The following is a 19,667-nucleotide window of genomic DNA, read 5'->3' as shown; positions in this document are numbered from 1 at the left end:
GTCCAGGCATGAAAGTTGAAGAGGTTGAGGAGAAGAATAAGATGGCAGCGAGAGAACAAGAAAGGACAGTCTAAAAAACAAGATTGTAAAGAAGTGGGTACCCATTAATGTAGGGCAGGCCTGTGAGTTGAGGACACAAGACAAGACAGGGCACTCCATTTTTTTTTTTTGCGACTGGCCAGACAGAGACAGTAATGGAATGAATTGTGTTCTTTTAAAGGGAAGATTTGTTTTGTTTTTGTCAGATGCCTGACTATATGTCTTTCATGTCTGAGTTTTAGGACGTGCAATAACCAGATTGTGACTTGGAAGATTAAAGGTATTTGCCAATAAATTCACATTTTTCAGATGGTCAACTTTCACGATCCCTGTCCACTTTAAATATAGCTTTAATGTGCAGATTCCCTTCCAGACTGTAGCATCTGGGTCCTCAGCAGTATTATACAGGTAACTGCCTTATTAAAGGTAACACCGACAGTGTCGTAAGGCGTTGGGCCACCACGAGCCAGAACAGCTTCAATGTACCTTGGCAGAGATTCTACAAGTGTCTGGAACTTTATTGGAGGGATGCGACACCATTCTTCTACAAGAAATTCCATCATTTGGTGTTTTTGTTGATGGTGATGGAAAACGCTGTCTCAAGGGGCCACTCCAGAATATATTGTTGACAGCTTTCACTTTGAGAGTGGAGTTTGACAAAGTTGGTCCTGGCCTGTGTTTGTCCTTTCTCACTTGATATTGCTGGTGTAAGGAGTATGTATTTTGGGTGTGAGGTAGTATGCCCAGGTACTGTAAGGAACACTGTACCTCGATTGGTCCTTCATTCAATCTGTCACAGAATAATTGAAAGAGAAGTATATTTTCTTGACTGAGACCTAGTTAGGAAGTTATTTATTTCCACTGGATGGATAACCAGGCAACGTTCATCATCATTTAATTGAGGGAAACCTTTCCTTTTGATGTATAACTCTAAACCGCTGTAGGCCCATTACCGTAACGCACCCAGGTGTTGTCACAGGCTTATTAGAGGAGTCCACCCCCACTTTGTCTGTCATCTTTTCTCTTCCACTTCAAACTGAAGGCGTTCCTTCGGTCTCTCTATTCTCTATGACACACTGGATGGAAAAATAGGAGCAGCACTTGGTTGCCTAGCTGCCCACCTACTTGCCCTTCCCATAGAAACCTGTTCTTCTGAGGCTTAGTAATGTGTTTTTCCTATAGGATCTGTTAAGCCTTCCATGGAGAAGTTATTATAATGTTCAATCAGTGGAATATTTGGCGAGACTATTTACGCATGATCAACCTGGGCGTGCCTGTTACAGTGGGAGTATGACTGCATGGCTGTGTCCCAAAATGGAACCCAATTCCCTATTTAGTACATTTGCTAGTCTGTACTTGGTGAGTTCCTCCTTATGTCGGGCGTACACTACACGACTTCCAAAATCCTAACACTTGGTCGTGAGGGTTCTCGATATCACGCTGTCTCGCGAAAACAAGGTGATGTGATTAGATTGTTAACGTAGCTAGAACGAGCTGTAGCTCAAACCAGCCTCAAACATTCATGCTTGCCATGCAGAGGTTGAAATATCTAGCCAATACATTTTTAATTGAACAGCATTGCTTGTGAACTACAAAGCTGTGACAATTTGACACTGGTTGCAAGTACAAATGCATAGGCTACCAGTAGTAGTCATGGCTCCTGCTTCGAGAGTCTACACATTCTGGGCGATGCGATACAACATCATCATCTCACTGGCATCTTCTCTGGCAAACTCTCATTGGCTATTGCTGATCACCTTTCTCAAAACTTGTCGTTGCACATCTCACACTACAAGAGCATAGCAGATTTTTGTGCCGATTTTAAAATCAAACATGTTTGAAAATATCGGGACCTCTGGGACGGCTCAAAGATGTGATCGGTAGACCTTAGACTGCGTCTCTGACACACTCACGTTAAATGAACGTCGGTGACGGCCGCGGACCCGAGTAGGCAACAACGTGGATTTTGTCTACCGTCTGGGACAACTAAATCGGGGCCAAAATCGTGTAGAGTACGCCCGGCTTTAGGTGTATCTGTCTTTTGAGTACTCCAACATGTTCGCGAAAGGCCAGCTTAGTCAAAACTACAGTATGTTGTATTTGAATACTGACCCTATTTCCCCTCCCCCACACACACACTTTAGCAGCTCCTGGAGTACGTTGGGAAGGGGAAGAGCATCCTGGACGTGGGTCTGGCCCAGGCCAGGCAGCCCCTCAGCACACGCTGCCACTACTTTGAGGTGGAGATAGTGGACGCTGGAGAGAAGTGCTACATCGCCCTGGGCCTGGCCAGAAGGGTAAGCACTGTACAATTGCACATCAGTAAACTTACGGCCGGACACACAGAGACAGATGAAATCACATGCGTTCATCAATTGTCAATGTTTGTCAAAAGTTAGCCAACTATTTCCGGAAGAGTTGCGTGTGTGTTTGGCAATGATCTCCGTTGTTCATCTGTCAACAAATGACTCCCATTGAAAAACCATTTGCTTCTGGCCTCCCGAGTGGCACAGCAGTCTAAAGCAGTGTTGCAGCATCACTACAGGCTGGGGCTTTACTTGGCTCCTCACGCTCTAGCGACTCCTTGTGGCGGTGCCGGGCGCCTGCAGGCTGATAATGGTCGTCAGTTGAACAGTGTTTCCTCAGACACATTGGTGCAGCTGGCTTCCTGGTTAATCAAGTGGGTGTTAGAAGCACGGCTTGGCTGGTCATGTTTCGGAGGACGCATGACTCGACCTTAGCCTCTCCTGAGCCCATTGGGGAGTTGCAGCAATGATACAAGATCATAATCGAGAAAGTGGGTAAAAATTACAACAACAAAAAATAACATTGGCTCAATCTGTAATTTTCTGAGACAAAATCTCTGTCTGGCCATAGCCTAAGGGTAAGCATTCATAACTCTGTATGCAGTTTTTAACCATCAGCACTACAGAGAAGTATAGGTGGCATTTATTTAATCAGATTCTGCTTGTTTTGAAGTTGAGGAAGTAATAGTACAATCGTATAACACATTTAGGTACAGTACAGGGTTCGCACAGACAGTGGCAAGTCAAATTCAAGGACTTTCAATTACTTTTTCAAGCCCTAATATTTATTTTCAAGGACCATCAATTTTAAGTAGTTCCTATTATGCAATTGATTCTAGTCGCCATCAGATGGCAGTATTTTGCCACAGCCTCATGAAAAAAAAGAACTTACTATTCATGACTACCTTACAAGTTCTACTCAATAATACGTCTTCTACTTATTTGCAAAATACATGAGTGGTAAGTCAGTACTGAAAAGGGAAGGGGTCTGAATACTTTCGAATGCACCGTAAATACATACATCCCTCATTATTCAACACCTTTGTTGTAGGAATAGAACACAGTGTGCGTGATGAAGAGGAAAAAAACTATTCAAGACATTTTAGCACGACTAATTCAAACCCCTCATCTAATTTTCCAAAGAATGCACATGCGGTTTCCATCTAATGTTAGCACAGAACAGGAGCTGCTGGACTTTCCATAATAACCTGTGTGCCTTGAAGTCTAACACAACAAACAGTTGTACGGGAACTGATCAAAACAACGAGCAACACCTGGTCTTACACCATTGTAGACTGGAACAGAGCAAAAATAATACAATTTGCCCCTATGGCCAAAAGTAGTGCATAGTATAGGGAATAGTATACCATTTTGGACGTGTCCATAATATACATAGGTATCAATGGAAGGCCAAGACTGAGAGATGCTCAATGACTGAGTTATATCACCCATTTGCATTGCTCATACTGTAGGAACATCAGTCATGAGGTGTAATGAACGCCAGCCACAACCCAAGGCCTGGTCTACGTGGAGTTGCCCTGTCCTGTCATGCTCGCTCTGATCTCTCTGTGGCCATGGGCATGGCTCACTGTAGACAGAGACTAATTACTCTCAGGTCTCGAACCGACCGGCAAAGACAGACTGAAACTAGTCTTGTCTTGTGAAAGGGAAGATTGATTTAAGGCCAAGGTCACTGGGTCCAACCAACCAGACTTGGGTTCAATACATTTAAAAAAATAAAAACATTTTTTTTTATGATTTGAGTGTTTGCTTTAGCCTGCTTGGAATGCCAAGTGAGCCTTGTTTGTTCTATTGGTACTTGTCTATCGGTTCCAATTCAACAGGCAAGCTCAGTCAATCATAGCTACTGTATTTGAAATTATTTCAATTAGTATTGAATCCAGGTCTGCCAAAAAGACCGACCTGCTCCTCTTCCCTTCCACTGAAAAAAGGAAGACATTTTGTTAGTGATAACTAACTCCATAACATTTCCTCCCCTTAAGACTTTGTCCCCCTCAGTCTCTCTGCATCTGTGTTTGTTTACAGAGACATTATGGCCTCTCTTCTCCAAAGGACAACTGAGGTGATAAAGCAGATAATTGAAGGGCTGGTTAATCTCTGTTTACTCACCAGAATGTTACATGTTGTTGGGTTCAGTTACTTCACTCAGACAGCATATTGCTAGATGTCTCAGAGTGGATGCCCAACACACACACCCTCGCACGTGTGTGTGCGCGCGCACACACACACACACACACACACTCTGTCTGTCTGACTGCCTGGCCCGGTTGGTTGACTGACTGCCTGGCCCGGTTGGTTGACTGACTGCCTGGCCCGGTTGGTTGACTGACTGCCTGGCCCGGTTGGTTGACTGACTGCCTGGCCCGGTTGGTTGACTGACTGCCTGGCCCGGTTGGTTGACTGACTGCCTGGCCCGGTTGGTTGACTGACTGCCTGGCCCGGTTGACTGACTGACTGCCTGGCCCGGTTGACTGACTGACTGCCTGGCCCGGTTGACTGACTGACTGCCTAGCCCGGGTGACTGACTGACTGCCTGGCCCGGTTGACTGACTGCCTACCTGGCCCGGTTGACTGACTGGTGGCACTGTACAGTTACTCTAACCCAGTAGAGCAAGGATGTCAAACTCATTCCATGGACGGCCTAGTGTCTGCTGGTTTTTGTTTTTTTCCTTTAAATTAAGACTTCGACAACCATGTGTCTTCGTTGAATCTTTGTGATGCGCCATTCAGTCATAATGCGATGTTTGAATTAACATTTCTAAAGGCTTTCCCCAAAAACCTTCTGAATTAAATGTTCACTGCAACGTAGGCTTAGCTGGCAGAATGATATCATGATGATTTCTATCAATCGTGGGGCATTTGTTTAGTAAACTCTGCCATCACATGTAGCCTAAACTGCCACTTTGTTTACATACTCATCTCATATGTATATACTGTACTCAATACCATCTACTGTATCTTGCCTATGCCGCTCTGTACCATCACTCATTCATATATCTTTATGTACATACTCTTTATCCCCTTTACACTTGTGTCTAAGGTAGTAGTTTTGGAATTGTTAGCTAGATTACTTGTTGGTTATTACTGCATTGTCGGAACTAGAAGCACAAGCATTTCGCTACACTCGCATTAACATCTGCTAACCATGTGTATGTGACAAATAAAATTTGATTTGATTTGAAGATGGCGCCGGAGAGGATGGCACTGTTTTACCAACAGTGCCATTTTGTTCGGTTTTTCAATTTTGTTGTACCTTTATTCTGTACATAATGTTGCTGATACCGTCTCTTATGACCGAAAAGAGCTTCTGGACATAAGAACAGCGATTACTCACCTCGAATTGGATGAGTCGGACGGGAAGGATATACTCCAAACACCCAAACAGGCCCTCGTCCCCGTCATTCGCTGGAGAAAGAAACAGAGATTTTGCGGAAAGAGATTGGGGTGCCTTGTGGGGATCAGGTGACGAGTGACTAAACTGCCTTTGCAATCCGTACTGTTAGCCAACATTCCATTGCTGGAAAATAAATGGGACGAAGTGAAAGCATGTATATCCTACCAACGGGACATTAAAACTGTAATATCTTATGTTTTACCAAGTCGTGGCTGGAAGATGACATTAACATACAGCTAACGAGTTATACACTTTATCGGCAGGATAGTGTATGTATATTTGTAAACGGCCTATGTATATTTGTAAACAAAAGCTGGCGCACAATATCTAAGGAAGTCTCAAGGTTTTGCTCGCCTGAGATGGTGTGGTCTACAGCTTATCATGAGATACTCTATCTACCAAGAGAGTTTTTGTAGCTGTCTACATACCACCACAGACCGATGCTGGCACTATAACCACGCTCAATGAGCTGTATACTGCCATAAGCAAACAGGAGAACGCTCATCCAGAGGCAGTGCTCCTAGTGGCCAGGGACTTTAATGCAGGGAAACTTAAATCAGTTTTACCTCATATCAGCATGTTAAATGTGCAACTGGAGGGAAAAAAAATTCTAGACCACCTTTACTCCACACACAGAGACTCATACAAAGCTCTCCCTCGCCCTCCATTTGGCAAATCCGACCATAATTCTATCCTCCAGATTCCTGCTCACAAGCAAAAATTAAAGCAAGAAGCAGCACAAAAAAGTGATCAGATAAAGCAGATGCTAAAATACAGGACTGTTTTGTTAGCACAGACTGGAATATGTTCCGGGATTCTTCCGATGACATTGAGGAGTACACCACATCAGTCACTGGCTTCATCAATAAGTGCATCGATGATGTCGTCCCCACAGTGATTGTACGTACATACCCCAACCAGAAGCCATGGATTACAGGCAACATTCGCACTAAGCTAGAGGGTAGAGCTGCCACTTTCAAGGAGCAGGACTCTAACCTGGAAGCTTGTAAGAAATCCTGCTATGCCCTCAGACAAACCATCAAATAGGCAAGGCATCAATACAGGACTAAGATCAAATAGTACTACACTGCTCCAACGCTCATCGGATGTGGCAGGGCTTGCAAACTATTACAGACCACAAAGAGAAGCACAGCCGAGAGCTGCCCATTGACATGAGCGTAATTTGCGACACAATTTGTTTACATTTTTGAGTTGATATAAACCATCTGTGTGCCTCTACTTGGTTAGCTTGTGGAGCTAATGCAAGTCTTCGGGTTTCAGGCAAGTTTACTCAACATATTAATTTGACACCAATTGCCCTGGTGCCAACCAGATCTGCCATCCAGATTTGAAATCATTCAAATACCCTGAGGATTTACTCGAGCCTGCATGGAGTGGTAGATTGAAGGGTTTTGCACATGTCCATCAAAGTAGAGGATAAAATAAAGGAAATTAAACATAGGCATTGATTGTGGTATGCTGCTGCTGACCTGATAACATAACAACAACCGCATAACACAATAATAAGCTTGATTACAAGCATTTCGCTACACTCGCATTAACATCTGCTAACCATGTGTATGTGACAAATAAAATTTGATTTGATTTGATTTTAATAATAAAGTGTGTGTGTGCATTTCAATGAGTGTCTATGTATGACTTTTCCTGTAGGATGTGCATGAGTTTGTCTCTGTTGTGATTGGCAGTAGGTGGTGGAATGCGCATCGAATTGAGTGAAGTAGTACATACTATTTTTTAAAACTTTATGTTATTGCATGATTTGGTTTAATTGTTTGCATTGTTTATGTAAAGGTTGTTACTCACCAGCGGTTAATGTAGTAAGTTACGTTTACTGTTCAACATTTTATTGCGTTTACCGGGAAGTTATTGCATTTACTGGGTTTATTACATTTACCATTGTTACACACCCTTTGAGATTGCGCAACCACTTAATCTTTCCCTCCATACAATCAATGTAAATCTGATACTGTCAAGTTCAAATGTAACTTTGTGCGTGGAGGGTACTGTAGGTCATCCGCTTTTGCGGGCCAGTATTCCTTTCATTCGGGCCAGTAGCTTTCAGTTGGCACTGGCCCAGTGTGCCCCTGGCAAATTAACTTGAATGTCAAACACTGCAAAGGCGTGCTAATTTAAAAGATGGATAGATGTTATTAGCCTGGTTTGTATGGAATGCAGGTACATTATGGGTCAGAGGTCAGGTCATTGCCACCAGTGGAAAAAGTTGGTTCTAGAACCCTGCCAGAAGGCGGATGACCGGTTTGGGAAGTATCGAATCACTGAAGCTTTAGCTCCGCAGCAATATGATTTTAGATACCAGGTAAAGGCACACATTGTTAATATGTTTGTTTATGTATGTATGTATGTGTGTGTTGGGGGGGAGATGTAATCTATAATCTCCCCTTCCTAGACGTGGCGCTACCTCTACTCTTGCTCTCCTTCCTCTCTCTGCAGATAAGAGTTTAGATGTATGTGTGCTGCTTGGAAGCACTTCAGCTTTCATCCGGAGATACACACTGGTTGGTTGCTAAGGTGCAGGACAAGGAGAGAGATCTTGCCCTGAGTGGGGTGGCGAGGTGCAATCAGTGGTGCCTGCCTGAGCAGCCATGGCGTGCGTGTGCGTGCCGTTATCTTGCTGGCTGGCCTTCCGTTCCCATCCGTTCCCCGTCGGCCCTTTCCTCTGCCCTTTTCCTTCCGTCCCCGCGGGCTGTTTCAGCCCCCCTCCATAACCCCCCCCCCCCACTGTGTGTGTATTTATTAGGATCCCCATTAGCTACTGCTAAAGCAACAGCTACTCTTCCTGTGGTCCACATAAAACATTACATATACAGTACATAACATTAATAGACAAGGACAGAACTACATATATTTCAAATAAGAATTTATCGTTTCATACATTTATGCCTTGGCATTCCATGCATCATGTACTCATTATAACGGCAACACTGCAGCCATTCATTTTCCCATATATTGCGATCCCTTGCTCCATTGTTACAGTTGCTTTGTCTAAGCAGGTCCTGATATCCTAATCTCACAGCACCAGTTGTTCTGTAAATACCTCACAACAACTTTGTCATTATGGGGTATTGTGTGTAGATGTGTTAGAGAAAGAAATGTGATTTATTTTATTTTTTTATTATTCAGGCTGTAACAACACAATGTGGAATAAGTCAAGGAGTATGAATACTTTCCGAAGGCACTTTACAGAGTCATTGAACATTGGTAACTTTAATAATGTTTACATACTGCTTTAACTACTTTATATCTATTTACCACAGGAGGTTGGTGGCACCATAATTGGGGAGGATGGGCTTGTGGTAATAGCTGGAGCAGAATAATTAGAATCGTATCAAATACACTGAACAAAAATACGAACTCAGCATGAAACAATTTCAAAGATTTTACTGAGTTACAGTTTATACAAGGAAATCAGTCCATTGAAATAAATTAATTAGGCCCTAATCTATGGATTTCACATGACTGGGAATACAAATACGCACATCTGTTGGTCACAAACCTGTAGGGGTGTGGATCAGAAAACCAGTCCGAATCTAGTGTGACCACCATTTGCCTCATGCAGTGTGACACATCTCCTTCATATAGATTTGATCAGGCTGTTGATTTTGGCCTGTGGAATGTTGTCTCACTCCTCTTTGTGGGCTGTGAGAAGTTGCTGGATATTGGTGGGAACTGGAACACGCTGTTGTATGATGCAAAGCACCCCAAAACTGCTCAATGGGTGACATGTCTGGTGATTATGCAGGCCATGGAAGAAAATCAAATCAAAATCAAATCAAATTTATTTGTCACATACACATGGTTAGCAGATGTTAATGCGAGTGTAGCGAAATGCTTGTGCTTCTAGTTCCGACAATGCAGTAATAACCAACAAGTAATCTAACTAACAATTCCAAAACTACTGTCTTGTACACAGTGTGAGGGGATAAAGAATATGTACATAAGGATATATGAATGAGTGATGGTACAGAGCAGCATAGGCAGATACAGTAGATTGTATCGAGTACAGTATATACATATGAGATGAGTATGTAAACAAAGTGGCATAGTTAAAGTGGCTAGTGATACATGTATTACATAAGGATACAGTCGATGATATAGAGTACAGTAAATACGTATGCCTATGAGATGAATAATGTAGGGTAAGTAACATTATATAAGGTAGCATTGTTTAAAGTGGCTAGTGATATATTTACATCATTTCCCATCAATTCCCATTATTAAAGTGGCTGGAGTTGAGTCAGTGTCAGTGTGTTGGCAGCAGCCACTCAATGTTAGTGGTGGCTGTTTAACAGTCTGATAGCCTTGAGATAGAAGCTGTTTTTCAGTCTCTCGGTCCCAGCTTTGATGCACCTGTACTGACCTCGCCTTCTGGATGATAGCGGGGTGAACAGGCAGTGGCTCGGGTGGTTGATGTCCTTGATGATCTTTATGGCCTTCCTGTGACATCGGGTGGTGTAGGTGTCCTGGAGGGCAGGTAGTTTGCCCCCGGTGATGCGTTGTGCAGACCTCACTACCCTCTGGAGAGCCTTACGGTTGAGGGCGGAGCAGTTGCCGTACCAGGCGGTGATACAGCCCGCCAGGATGCTCTCGATTGTGCATCTGTAGAAGTTTGTGAGTGCTTTTGGTGACAAGCCGAATTTCTTCAGCCTCCTGAGGTTGAAGAGGCGCTGCTGCGCCTTCTTCACAATGCTGTCTGTGTGAGTGGACCAATTCAGTTTGTCTGTGATGTGTATGCCGAGGAACTTAAAACTTGCTACCCTCTCCACTACTGTTCCATCGATGTGGATAGGGGGGTGTTCCCTCTGCTGTTTCTTGAAGTCCACAATCATCTCCTTAGTTTTGTTGACGTTGAGTGTGAGGTTATTTTCCTGACACCACACTCCGAGGGCCCTCACCTCCTCCCTGTAGGCCGTCTCGTCGTTGTTGGTAATCAAGCCTACCACTGTTGTGTCGTCCGCAAACTTGATGATTGAGTTGGAGGCGTGCGTGGCCACGCAGTCGTGGGTGAACAGGGAGTACAGGAGAGGGCTCAGAACGCACCCTTGTGGGGCCCCAGTGTTGAGGATCAGCGGGGAGGAGATGTTGTTGCCTACCCTCACCACCTGGGGGCGGCCCGTCAGGAAGTCCAGTACCCAGTTGCACAGGGCGGGGTCGAGACCCAGGGTCTCGAGCTTGATGACGAGCTTGGAGGGTACTATGGTGTTGAATGCCGAGCTGTAGTCAATGAACAGCATTCTCACATAGGTATTCCTCTTGTCCAGATGGGTTAGGGCAGTGTGCAGTGTGGTTGAGATTGCATCGTCTGTGGACCTATTTGGGCGGTAAGCAAATTGGAGTGGGTCTAGGGTGTCAGGTAGGGTGGAGGTGATATGGTCCTTGACTAGTCTCTCAAAGCACTTCATGATGACGGAAGTGAGTGCTACGGGGCGGTAGTCGTTTAGCTCAGTTACCTTATCTTTCTTGGGAACAGGAACAATGGTGGCCCTCTTGAAGCATGTGGGAACAGCAGACTGGTATAGGGATTGATTGAATATGTCCGTAAACACCGGCCAGCTGGTCTGCGCATGCTCTGAGGGCGCGGCTGGGGATGCCGTCTGGGCCTGCAGCCTTGCGAGGGTTAACACGTTTAAATGTCTTACTCACCTCGGCTGCAGTGAAGGAGAGACCGCAAGTTTTCGTTGCAGGCCGTGTCAGTGGCACTGTATTGTCCTCAAAGCGGGCAAAAAAGTTATTTAGTCTGCCTGGGAGCAGGACATCCTGGTCCGTGACTGGGCTGGATTTCTTCCTGTAGTCCGTGATTGACTGTAGACCCTGCCACATGCCTCTTGTGTCTGAGCCGTTGAATTGAGATTCTACTTTGTCTCTGTACTGACGCTTAGCTTGTTTGATAGCCTTGCGGAGGGAATAGCTGCACTGTTTGTATTCGGTCATGTTACCAGACACCTTGCCCTGATTAAAAGCAGTGGTTCGCGCTTTCAGTTTCACACGAATGCTGCCATCAATCCACGGTTTCTGGTTAGGGAATGTTTTAATCGTTGCTATGGGAACGACATCTTCAACGCACGTTCTAATGAACTCGCACACCGAATCAGCGTATTCGTCAATGTTGTTGTCTGACGCAATACGAAACATGTCCCAGTCCACGTGATGGAAGCAGTCTTGGAGTGTGGAGTCAGCTTGGTCGGACCAGCGTTGGACAGACCTCAGCGTGGGAGCCTCTTGTTTTAGTTTCTGTCTGTAGGCAGGGATCAACAAAATGGAGTCGTGGTCAGCTTTTCCGAAAGGGGGGCGGGGCAGGGCCTTATATGCGTCGCGGAAGTTAGAGTAACAATGATCCAAGGTCTTTCCACCCCTGGTTGCGCAATCGATATGCTGATAAAATTTGGGGAGTCTTGTTTTCAGATTAGCCTTGTTAAAATCCCCAGCTACAATGAATGCAGCCTCCGGATAAATGGTTTCCAGTTTGCAAAGAGTCAAATAAAGTTCATTCAGAGCCAACGATGTGTCTGCTTGGGGGGGGATATATACGGCTGTGATTATAATCGAAGAGAATTCTCTTGGTAGATAATGCGGTCTACATTTGATTGTGAGGAATTCTAAATCAGGTGAACAGAAGGATTTGAGTTCCTGTATGTTTCTTTCATCACACCATGTCACGTTAGTCATAAGGCATACGCCCCCGCCCCTCTTTTTACCAGAAAGATGTTTTTTCCTGTCTGCGCGATGCGTGGAGAAACCTGTTGGCTGCACCGCTTCGGATAGCGTCTCTCCAGTAAGCCACGTTTCCGTGAAGCAAAGAACGTTACAGTCTCTGATGTCCCTCTGGAATGCTACCCTTGCTCGGATTTCATCAACCTTGTTGTCAAGAGACTGGACATTGGCAAGAAGAATGCTAGGGAATGGTGCACGATGTGCCCGTCTCCGGAGTCTGACCAGAAGACCGCCTCGTTTCCCTCTTTTTCGGAGTCGTTTTTTTGGGTCGCGGCATGGGATCCACTCCGTTGTCCTGTTTGTAAGGCAGAGCACAGGATCCGCGTCGCGAAAAGCGTATTCTTGGTCGTACTGATGGTGAGTTGACGCTGATCTTATATTCAGTAGTTCTTCTCGACTGTATGTGATGAAACCTAAGATGACCTGGGGTACTAATGTAAGAAATAACACGTAAAAAAACAAAAAACTGCATAGTTTCCTAGGAACGCGAAGCGAGGCGGCCATCTCTGTCGGCGCCGGAAGTTTTCAGCTGGGACATTTTCAGCTTCCAGGAATTGTGTACAGATCCTTGCGACATGGGGCTGGGTATTATCATGCTGAAACATGAGGTGATGGCGGCGGAGATGGTTGTACTTCTGAAAGGTTCTCCCATCTCTGCAGCACTCCACCAATTAGGCCTTTACAGACGGAAGCCACTCCTCAGTAAAAAGCACACTACAGCACACTTGGAGTTTGCCAAAAGGCACCTAAAGGACTCTCAGACCATGAGAAACAAGATTCACATCTGGAGGAAACCTGGCGGTGAAGCATGGTGGTGGCAGCATCATGCTGTGGGGATGTTTTTCAGCGCCAGGGACTGGGAGACTAGTCAGGATCAAGGGGAAAGATGAACAGAGAAAAGTACAGAAAAATCCTTGATGAAAACCTGCTCCAGATCGCTCAGGACCTCAGAATGGGGTGAAGGTTCACTGGACTTGATCCCAATTGAGTTCAGCAATGCTCCCCATCCAACCAGACAGAACTTGAATGGATATGCAGAGAAGAATGGGAGAAATGTCCCAAATACAAGTGTGCCAAGATTGTAGCGTCATAATCGAGGCTGTAATTGCTGCCAAAGGTGCTTCAACAAAGTACTGAGTAAAGGGTCTGAATACTTATGTAAATATAATATATTTCAGTTTTTAAAAAGTACCTGGTTTTACTTTGTTTAGATTGATGAGAAAAAAAAACATATTCAATCCATTTTTAGAATAAGGCTGTAATGTAAAATGTGGAAAAAGTCAAGGGGTCTGATTACTTTCCGAATGGACTGTATATATTTATTTTATATACAATTTTGCCGTGGGGTTTTGTATTGTGTATTTCAATAATGTATTCTTCGACACGGCTCATTTTAATATTTCTAGCACTGTACATTGCATTTTAGTTACTGTTTATTCACACCACATTATTTATTTAGATACTGGATTCTTGATATAGCTCACAAATATATCTACTGCTGTACATATCATTCTTAGTATATCTTGTGTAAATTCATCTTGTGAGTGTATTAATACTGAGTGTACAAAACATTCGGAACACCTGCTCTTTCCATGACAGACTGCCCAGGTGAATCCATGGTGAAAGCTATGATCCCTTATTAATGTCACTGGTTAAATCTACTTCAATCAGTATAGATGATGTTATTTAGTATTTTATTAGGATCCCCATTAGCTGTAGCGAAAGCAGTAGCAACTCTTCCTGGGGTCTACATAAAACATGAAACAACACAGAATGACATAATACAGAACATCAATAGACAAGAACAGCTCAAGGACAGAACTACATACATGTCAATGCATACACACAAACTATCTAGGTCAAATAGGGGAGAGGCGTTGTGCCGTGATGTGTTGTAGACAGTTTATGAAGGATTTTTAATCATTGAGGCAATTGAGACATGGATTGGGCATGTGTGTCATTTAAGAGGATGAATTGGCAAGACAAAAGGTTGAAGTGCCTTTTGAACAGGGTATGGTAGTAGGTTCACCGGTTTGAGTGTGTCAAGAACAGCAACGCTGCTGGGGTTTTCACACTCAACAGTTTCCCGTGTATATCAAGAATGGTCCACCACCCGAAGGATATCCAGCCAACTTGACACAACTGTAGGAAGCATTGGAGACAACATGGGCCAGCATCGCTGTGGAACGCTTTCGACATCTTGTCGAGTCCATGCCCTGACGAATTGAGCCTGTTCTGGTGGCAAAAGGCGGGGTGCAACTCAATATTAGGAAGATGTTCCAAATGTTTTGTACCCTCTGGGTACAGTACCAGTCAAACGTTTGGACACACCTACTCATTCCAGAGTTTGTCTTTATTTTTACTATTTTCTACATTGTAGAATAATAGTTAAGACATAAACTATGAAATAACACATATGGAATCATGTAGTAACCAAACAAGTGTTAAACAAATCAAAATATATATATTATGTTTGAGAATCTTCCGCCTTGATGACAGCTTTGCATATCCCATTACAAAGCAAAAACAGGCTTTTAGAAATGTTTGCAAATTTATAAAAAAAACCTAACACTGAAATATCACATTTACATACGTATTCAGACCCTTTACTAAGTACTTTGTTGAACCACCTTTGACAGCGATTACAGCCTCAAGTCTTCTTGGGTATGACGCTACAAGCTTGGCACACCTGTATTTGTGGAATTTCTCCCATTCTCTGCAGATCCTCTCAATCTCTGTCAGGTTGGATGGGGAGCGTCACTGCACAGCTATTTTCAGGTCTCTCCAGAGATGTTCGATCGGGTCCGGGCTCTGACTGGGCCACTCAAGGACATTCAGAGACTTGTCCCTCCTGCATTGTCTTGACTGTGTGCTTTGTGTCGTTGTCCTGTTGGAAGGTGAACCTTCGCCCCGGTCTGAGGTCCTGAGCGCTCTGGAGCAGGTTTTCATCAAGGATCTTTCTGTACTTTGCTCTGTTCATCTTTCCCTTGATCCTGACTCGTCTCGCAGTCCCTGCCCCTGAAAATCATCCCCACAGCATGATGCTGCCACCACCATGCTTCACCATATGGATGGTGCCAGGTTTCCTCCAGATGTGATGCTTGGCATTCATGCCAAAGAGTTAAGTCTTGGTTTCATCAGACCAGAGAATCTTGTTTCTCATGGTCTGAGAGTCCTTTAGGTGCCTTTTGGCAAACTCCAAGCAGGCTGTCATGTTAATTTTACGGAGGAGAGGCTTCCATCTTGCGCCACTACCATAAAGACCTGATTGGTAGAGCAATGCAGAGATGGTTGTCCTTCTGGAAGGTTCTCCCATCTCCACAGAGGAAGTCTGGAGCTCTGTCAGAGTGACCATCGGGTTCTTGGTCACCTCCCTGACCAAGGCCATTCTCCTCCGATTGCTCAGTTTGGCCAGGCAACCAGCTCTAGGAAGAGTCTTGGTGGTTCCAAACTTCTTCCATCGAAAAATGATGGAGGCTACTGTGTTATTGGGGACCTTGAATGCTGCAGAAATGTTTTGGTACCCTTCCCACACAATCGAGTCTCAAAGCTCTACGGGCAATTCCTTTGACCTCATGGCATGGTTTTTGCTCTGACATTCACTGTCAACTGTGGGACCCTATATAGGCAGGTGTGTGCCTTACCAAATCGTGTCCAGTCATTTGATTTTACCACCGGTGAACTCCAATCAAGTTTACAAAATACAAACTTACTATGTTTTCATTTCATTATTCTTTTTTTATGCTTGAGTACGATTGCCTACTGTTCGTTGTTAACATTTCCTGCCCAAGTTTTCCCACATTGCCAATGAAGTAATCATTAAAATAATTGGCAACATCAAATTGTTTTGTGATGTATAAGCCATCTGATTCAATGAAAGATGGAGTTGAATTTGTATTTCTGACAATTTGATTTAAAGTAATCAAAAGTTGTTCCACTATTCTTCATGTCATTAGTCTTGGCTTCATAATACAGTTTCTTCTTTTTGTTGAGTTTAGTTACATCATTTCTCAATTTGCAGTAAGTCCTCCAGTCAGATGTGCAGCCAGACATATTAGCCACTCCTTTCAACCATACAGTTTTTAAATTCCTCATCAATCCATGGAGCCTTAACAGTCCATTTCATAACATTATCAATAATTGGAAAAGGCAATTTCATAAATGTATGAAGTGCAGCATCTGGATGCTTGTTATTAATCACATAAGACCAACAAATATTTATAACGTCGTTCACATAAGTCACAGCAAAATCTTTTCTATGATCTCTTATATACTATTTTAGGCCCAGCTTTTGGAACTTTGGCTTTCCTGGATGTAGCCACTATATTGTGAACAAAGTTCTACAGTATTAGTTCAAATGTGGTCAATACATGTGGACGATCTTGTTCCTGTAGTGTTTGTAAACACCCTAGTAGGTTGATTAAAAACCTGAACCAGGGCCTCCCGGGTGGCGCAGTGGTCTAGGGCACTGCATCGCGGTGCTAGCTGTGCCACCAGAGACTCTGGGTTCGAGCCCAGGCTCTGTTGCAGCCGGCCGCGACCGGGAGGTCCATGGGGCGACGCACAATTGGCCTAGTGGATGCGCACTGTTTTAAGAAGCAGTGTGGCTTGGTTGGGTTGTGTTTCGGAGGATGCATGGCTTTTGACCTTCGTCTCTCCCGAGCCCGTACGGGAGTTTTAGCGATGAGACAAGATTGTAACTACTAACAATTGGATACCACGAAATTGGGGAGAAAAGGGGGTAAAATTTAAATAAATTTAAAAAACTGAACCAGATTTCAGGCACTGGTTACATTGAGAAGCTTCCTCTTGAGCGGACAGCTTGATGAAAACCAGTCAATATTCAGGTCCCTAAGAAAGTAGACTTCTCTGTTTACCTCACACAAGCATTTCACGCATTCACGTATGCAGAAATATGTGGACACCCCGTTTAAAATAGTGGATTTAGCTATTTCAGCCACACCTGTTGCTGACCGGTTTATAAAATTGAGCACACCGCCATGCAATCTCCATAGACAAACATCGACAGTAAAATGACCTTACTGAAGAGCTCAGTGACTTTCAATGTGCCACTGCCATAAGATGGCATCTTTCCAACAAGTCAGTTCATCAAATTTCTGTCCTGCTAGAGCTGCCCCCATCAACTGTATTGTGTGCTGTTATTGCGAAGTGGAAACGTCTAGGAGCAACAATGGCTCAGCCACACAAGCTCACAGAACGAGACTGCCGAGGGATGAAGCACGTAGCGCATAAAAATTGTCTGTCTGTCAGTTGCAACACTCCCAACCCGAGTTCAAAACTGCCTCTGGATTCAACGTCAGCACAAGAACTGTATATCATCTGACAGTCCTATGGACGAATATGGGTTTTGCGGATGCCAGGAGAACGCTACCTGCCCCAATGCATAGTACAGTTTGGTGGAGGAGGAATAAAGATCTGTACCTGTTTTTCATGGTTCGGGCTAGGCCCCTTAGTTCCAGTGAAGGGAAATCTTAATGCTACAGCATACAATGATATTTTAGACAATTCTGTGCTTCCAACTTTGTGGCAACAGTTTGGGGAAGGCCCTTTCCTGATTCAGCATGACAATGCCCCCATGCTCAAAGCGAGGTCCATACAGAAATTGTTTGTCGAGATCAGTGTGGAAGAACTTGACTGGCCTGCACAGAGCCCTGACCTCAACCCCATCAAACACCTTTGTGATGAATTGGAGCGCCGACTGCGAGCCAACGTTTATTTTTTTCCCATATGTGAAACTTTTGAAGCTCTTCTGCAGTTGTAACAGCTCCTTGTAGCATTATTTTTGTTGCTTTAAAAGATCTTTCACCTGCGCAAGCTAGACACTGTCCTCTTCTTTGTTTGGCATGGTTATCATTGGTGTACCACATACTGTAGGTCCAGCCAGGTCAGGTTAATGTGTGTGTGTTTACTATGGCCTGACCTATCCCTGTGGCTGTGTCTCTGTGTCATCACTGCCTTTGCAATGCTCCCTGATGCAGAACCAGAGCCTTTTAACATTTTGACTCTATCTGGCTGAACAAAGGAGCTGATAGACAGAGGCCTTGGCTTTCGCTATCTGGTTTACTGTAGCAGCAATATAATAGACAGGGCACACACACACACACACACACACACACACAGGCTGTTGTTCTATTCATTCCCATCAAGTGCTGATCTCTGATCTCCATCTTTTTGCCCTGGTATTTCACGATGGTGGTTTTTACACGATGAGAAGGGGTTACACAAACAAACCTGCATCACCACCACTCCTTACCCTTACCCCCCCCCCCCCCCTCTCTCTCTCTCTCTCTCTGTCTCTCTCTGATGGGTTGTGGGCACACACACAAACACACACTCACCTGGCTTCTCCTGCAGTAATCCCTGTGGTGATATTTATAGCCGGGGACTCAGAAGAGAGATGAGTATCTGCCTCCATGAATCCAACAGGGGCCCGGCCAGGGAAGGCCAGCATCTCTGCAGCTCCAGCTTGTTGTCTCTGTCACAGTGTGGAAATGCAGGCTAGCTCCAATGCCACTGATAAAGCCTCTGAGGATCAGATAGAGGTCTGCTATGGACAGACAGAACGCTACTCTTTGTTGTTCTTGGAAGCAGCTTAGTTTTAGACTAATGGCTTCTGCAGAACATTGCGATCCAAAGTTCATGGTGAAGTAGTAGACCGAGGTTCCGGGGGTTAACAGATTTATACCGTCCACAATATGTTGTGTGTGAACAAACGATACGCTTCGAATTAAGTTACTGCTGCTTTAATGGGGGCGGCAGGTAGCCTAGTGGTTAGAGCGTTGGGTCAGTAACCGAAAGGTGGCTGGATTGAATCCCAGAGCTGAAAAAGTACAAATCTGTCATTCTGCCCCTGAACAAGGCAGTTAACCCACTGTTCCCCGGTAGGCAGTCATTGTAAACAAGAAGTTGTTCTTAACTGACTTGCCTAGTTAAACATTTTTAAATGTTTTAAATTAAATCAATAAAAATGATTGCTCAACTGAGTACCATAATATGTCAGAAAACATACCAGTCAGAAAACAACATGATCAAGTAGCTGGCAGAGATCCACTGGTTTGGGAATTAAACTGTGCTAAGACACAGGTCTGTGGTTTCACTGTGACTTGACTGTAAATCCATCACTTTACAATCCATAT

The 19,667-nt window shown here is 44.3% G+C and overlaps 2 protein-coding genes across 6 annotated transcripts in view; one reads left to right on the top strand and one right to left on the bottom strand.

Annotated features, from left to right (window-relative positions):
- The window catches only part of LOC139368448 (insulin-like growth factor-binding protein 6), an 81,428-nt gene extending 62,178 nt beyond the window's left edge, over positions 1-19,250 (bottom strand). For 2 of the 3 annotated variants that reach the window (XM_071107353.1, XM_071107351.1), the window contains exon 1: positions 18,870-19,250. The gene's annotated coding sequence lies outside the window, so the exon portion shown is untranslated. Of the gene's footprint in view, positions 1-5,700; positions 5,772-18,869 lie in introns of all 3 variants that reach the window. The other variant, XM_071107352.1, reaches the window with a different exon arrangement.
- LOC139368447 (SPRY domain-containing protein 3-like) overlaps positions 1-19,667 on the top strand; it is an 88,745-nt gene that overhangs the window by 55,226 nt on the left and 13,852 nt on the right. For 2 of the 3 annotated variants that reach the window (XR_011626964.1, XM_071107348.1), the window contains exon 7: positions 2,184-2,336. Coding sequence is in view for 2 of the 3 variants with exons in the window: in XM_071107348.1 (XP_070963449.1) it covers positions 2,184-2,336 (153 nt within the window). In the remaining variant the exon portion in view is untranslated. The remainder of the gene's footprint in view (positions 1-2,183; positions 2,337-19,667) is intronic. The other variant, XM_071107349.1, reaches the window with a different exon arrangement.

Source organism: Oncorhynchus clarkii, chromosome 16 (genome assembly GCF_045791955.1).
Source record: "Oncorhynchus clarkii lewisi isolate Uvic-CL-2024 chromosome 16, UVic_Ocla_1.0, whole genome shotgun sequence".
In the NCBI taxonomy this organism is placed as follows: Eukaryota; Metazoa; Chordata; class Actinopteri; order Salmoniformes; family Salmonidae; genus Oncorhynchus; species Oncorhynchus clarkii.
The sequence above is the reverse complement of the archived record's forward strand: the minus strand, read 5'-3'. Positions and strand labels throughout refer to the sequence as shown.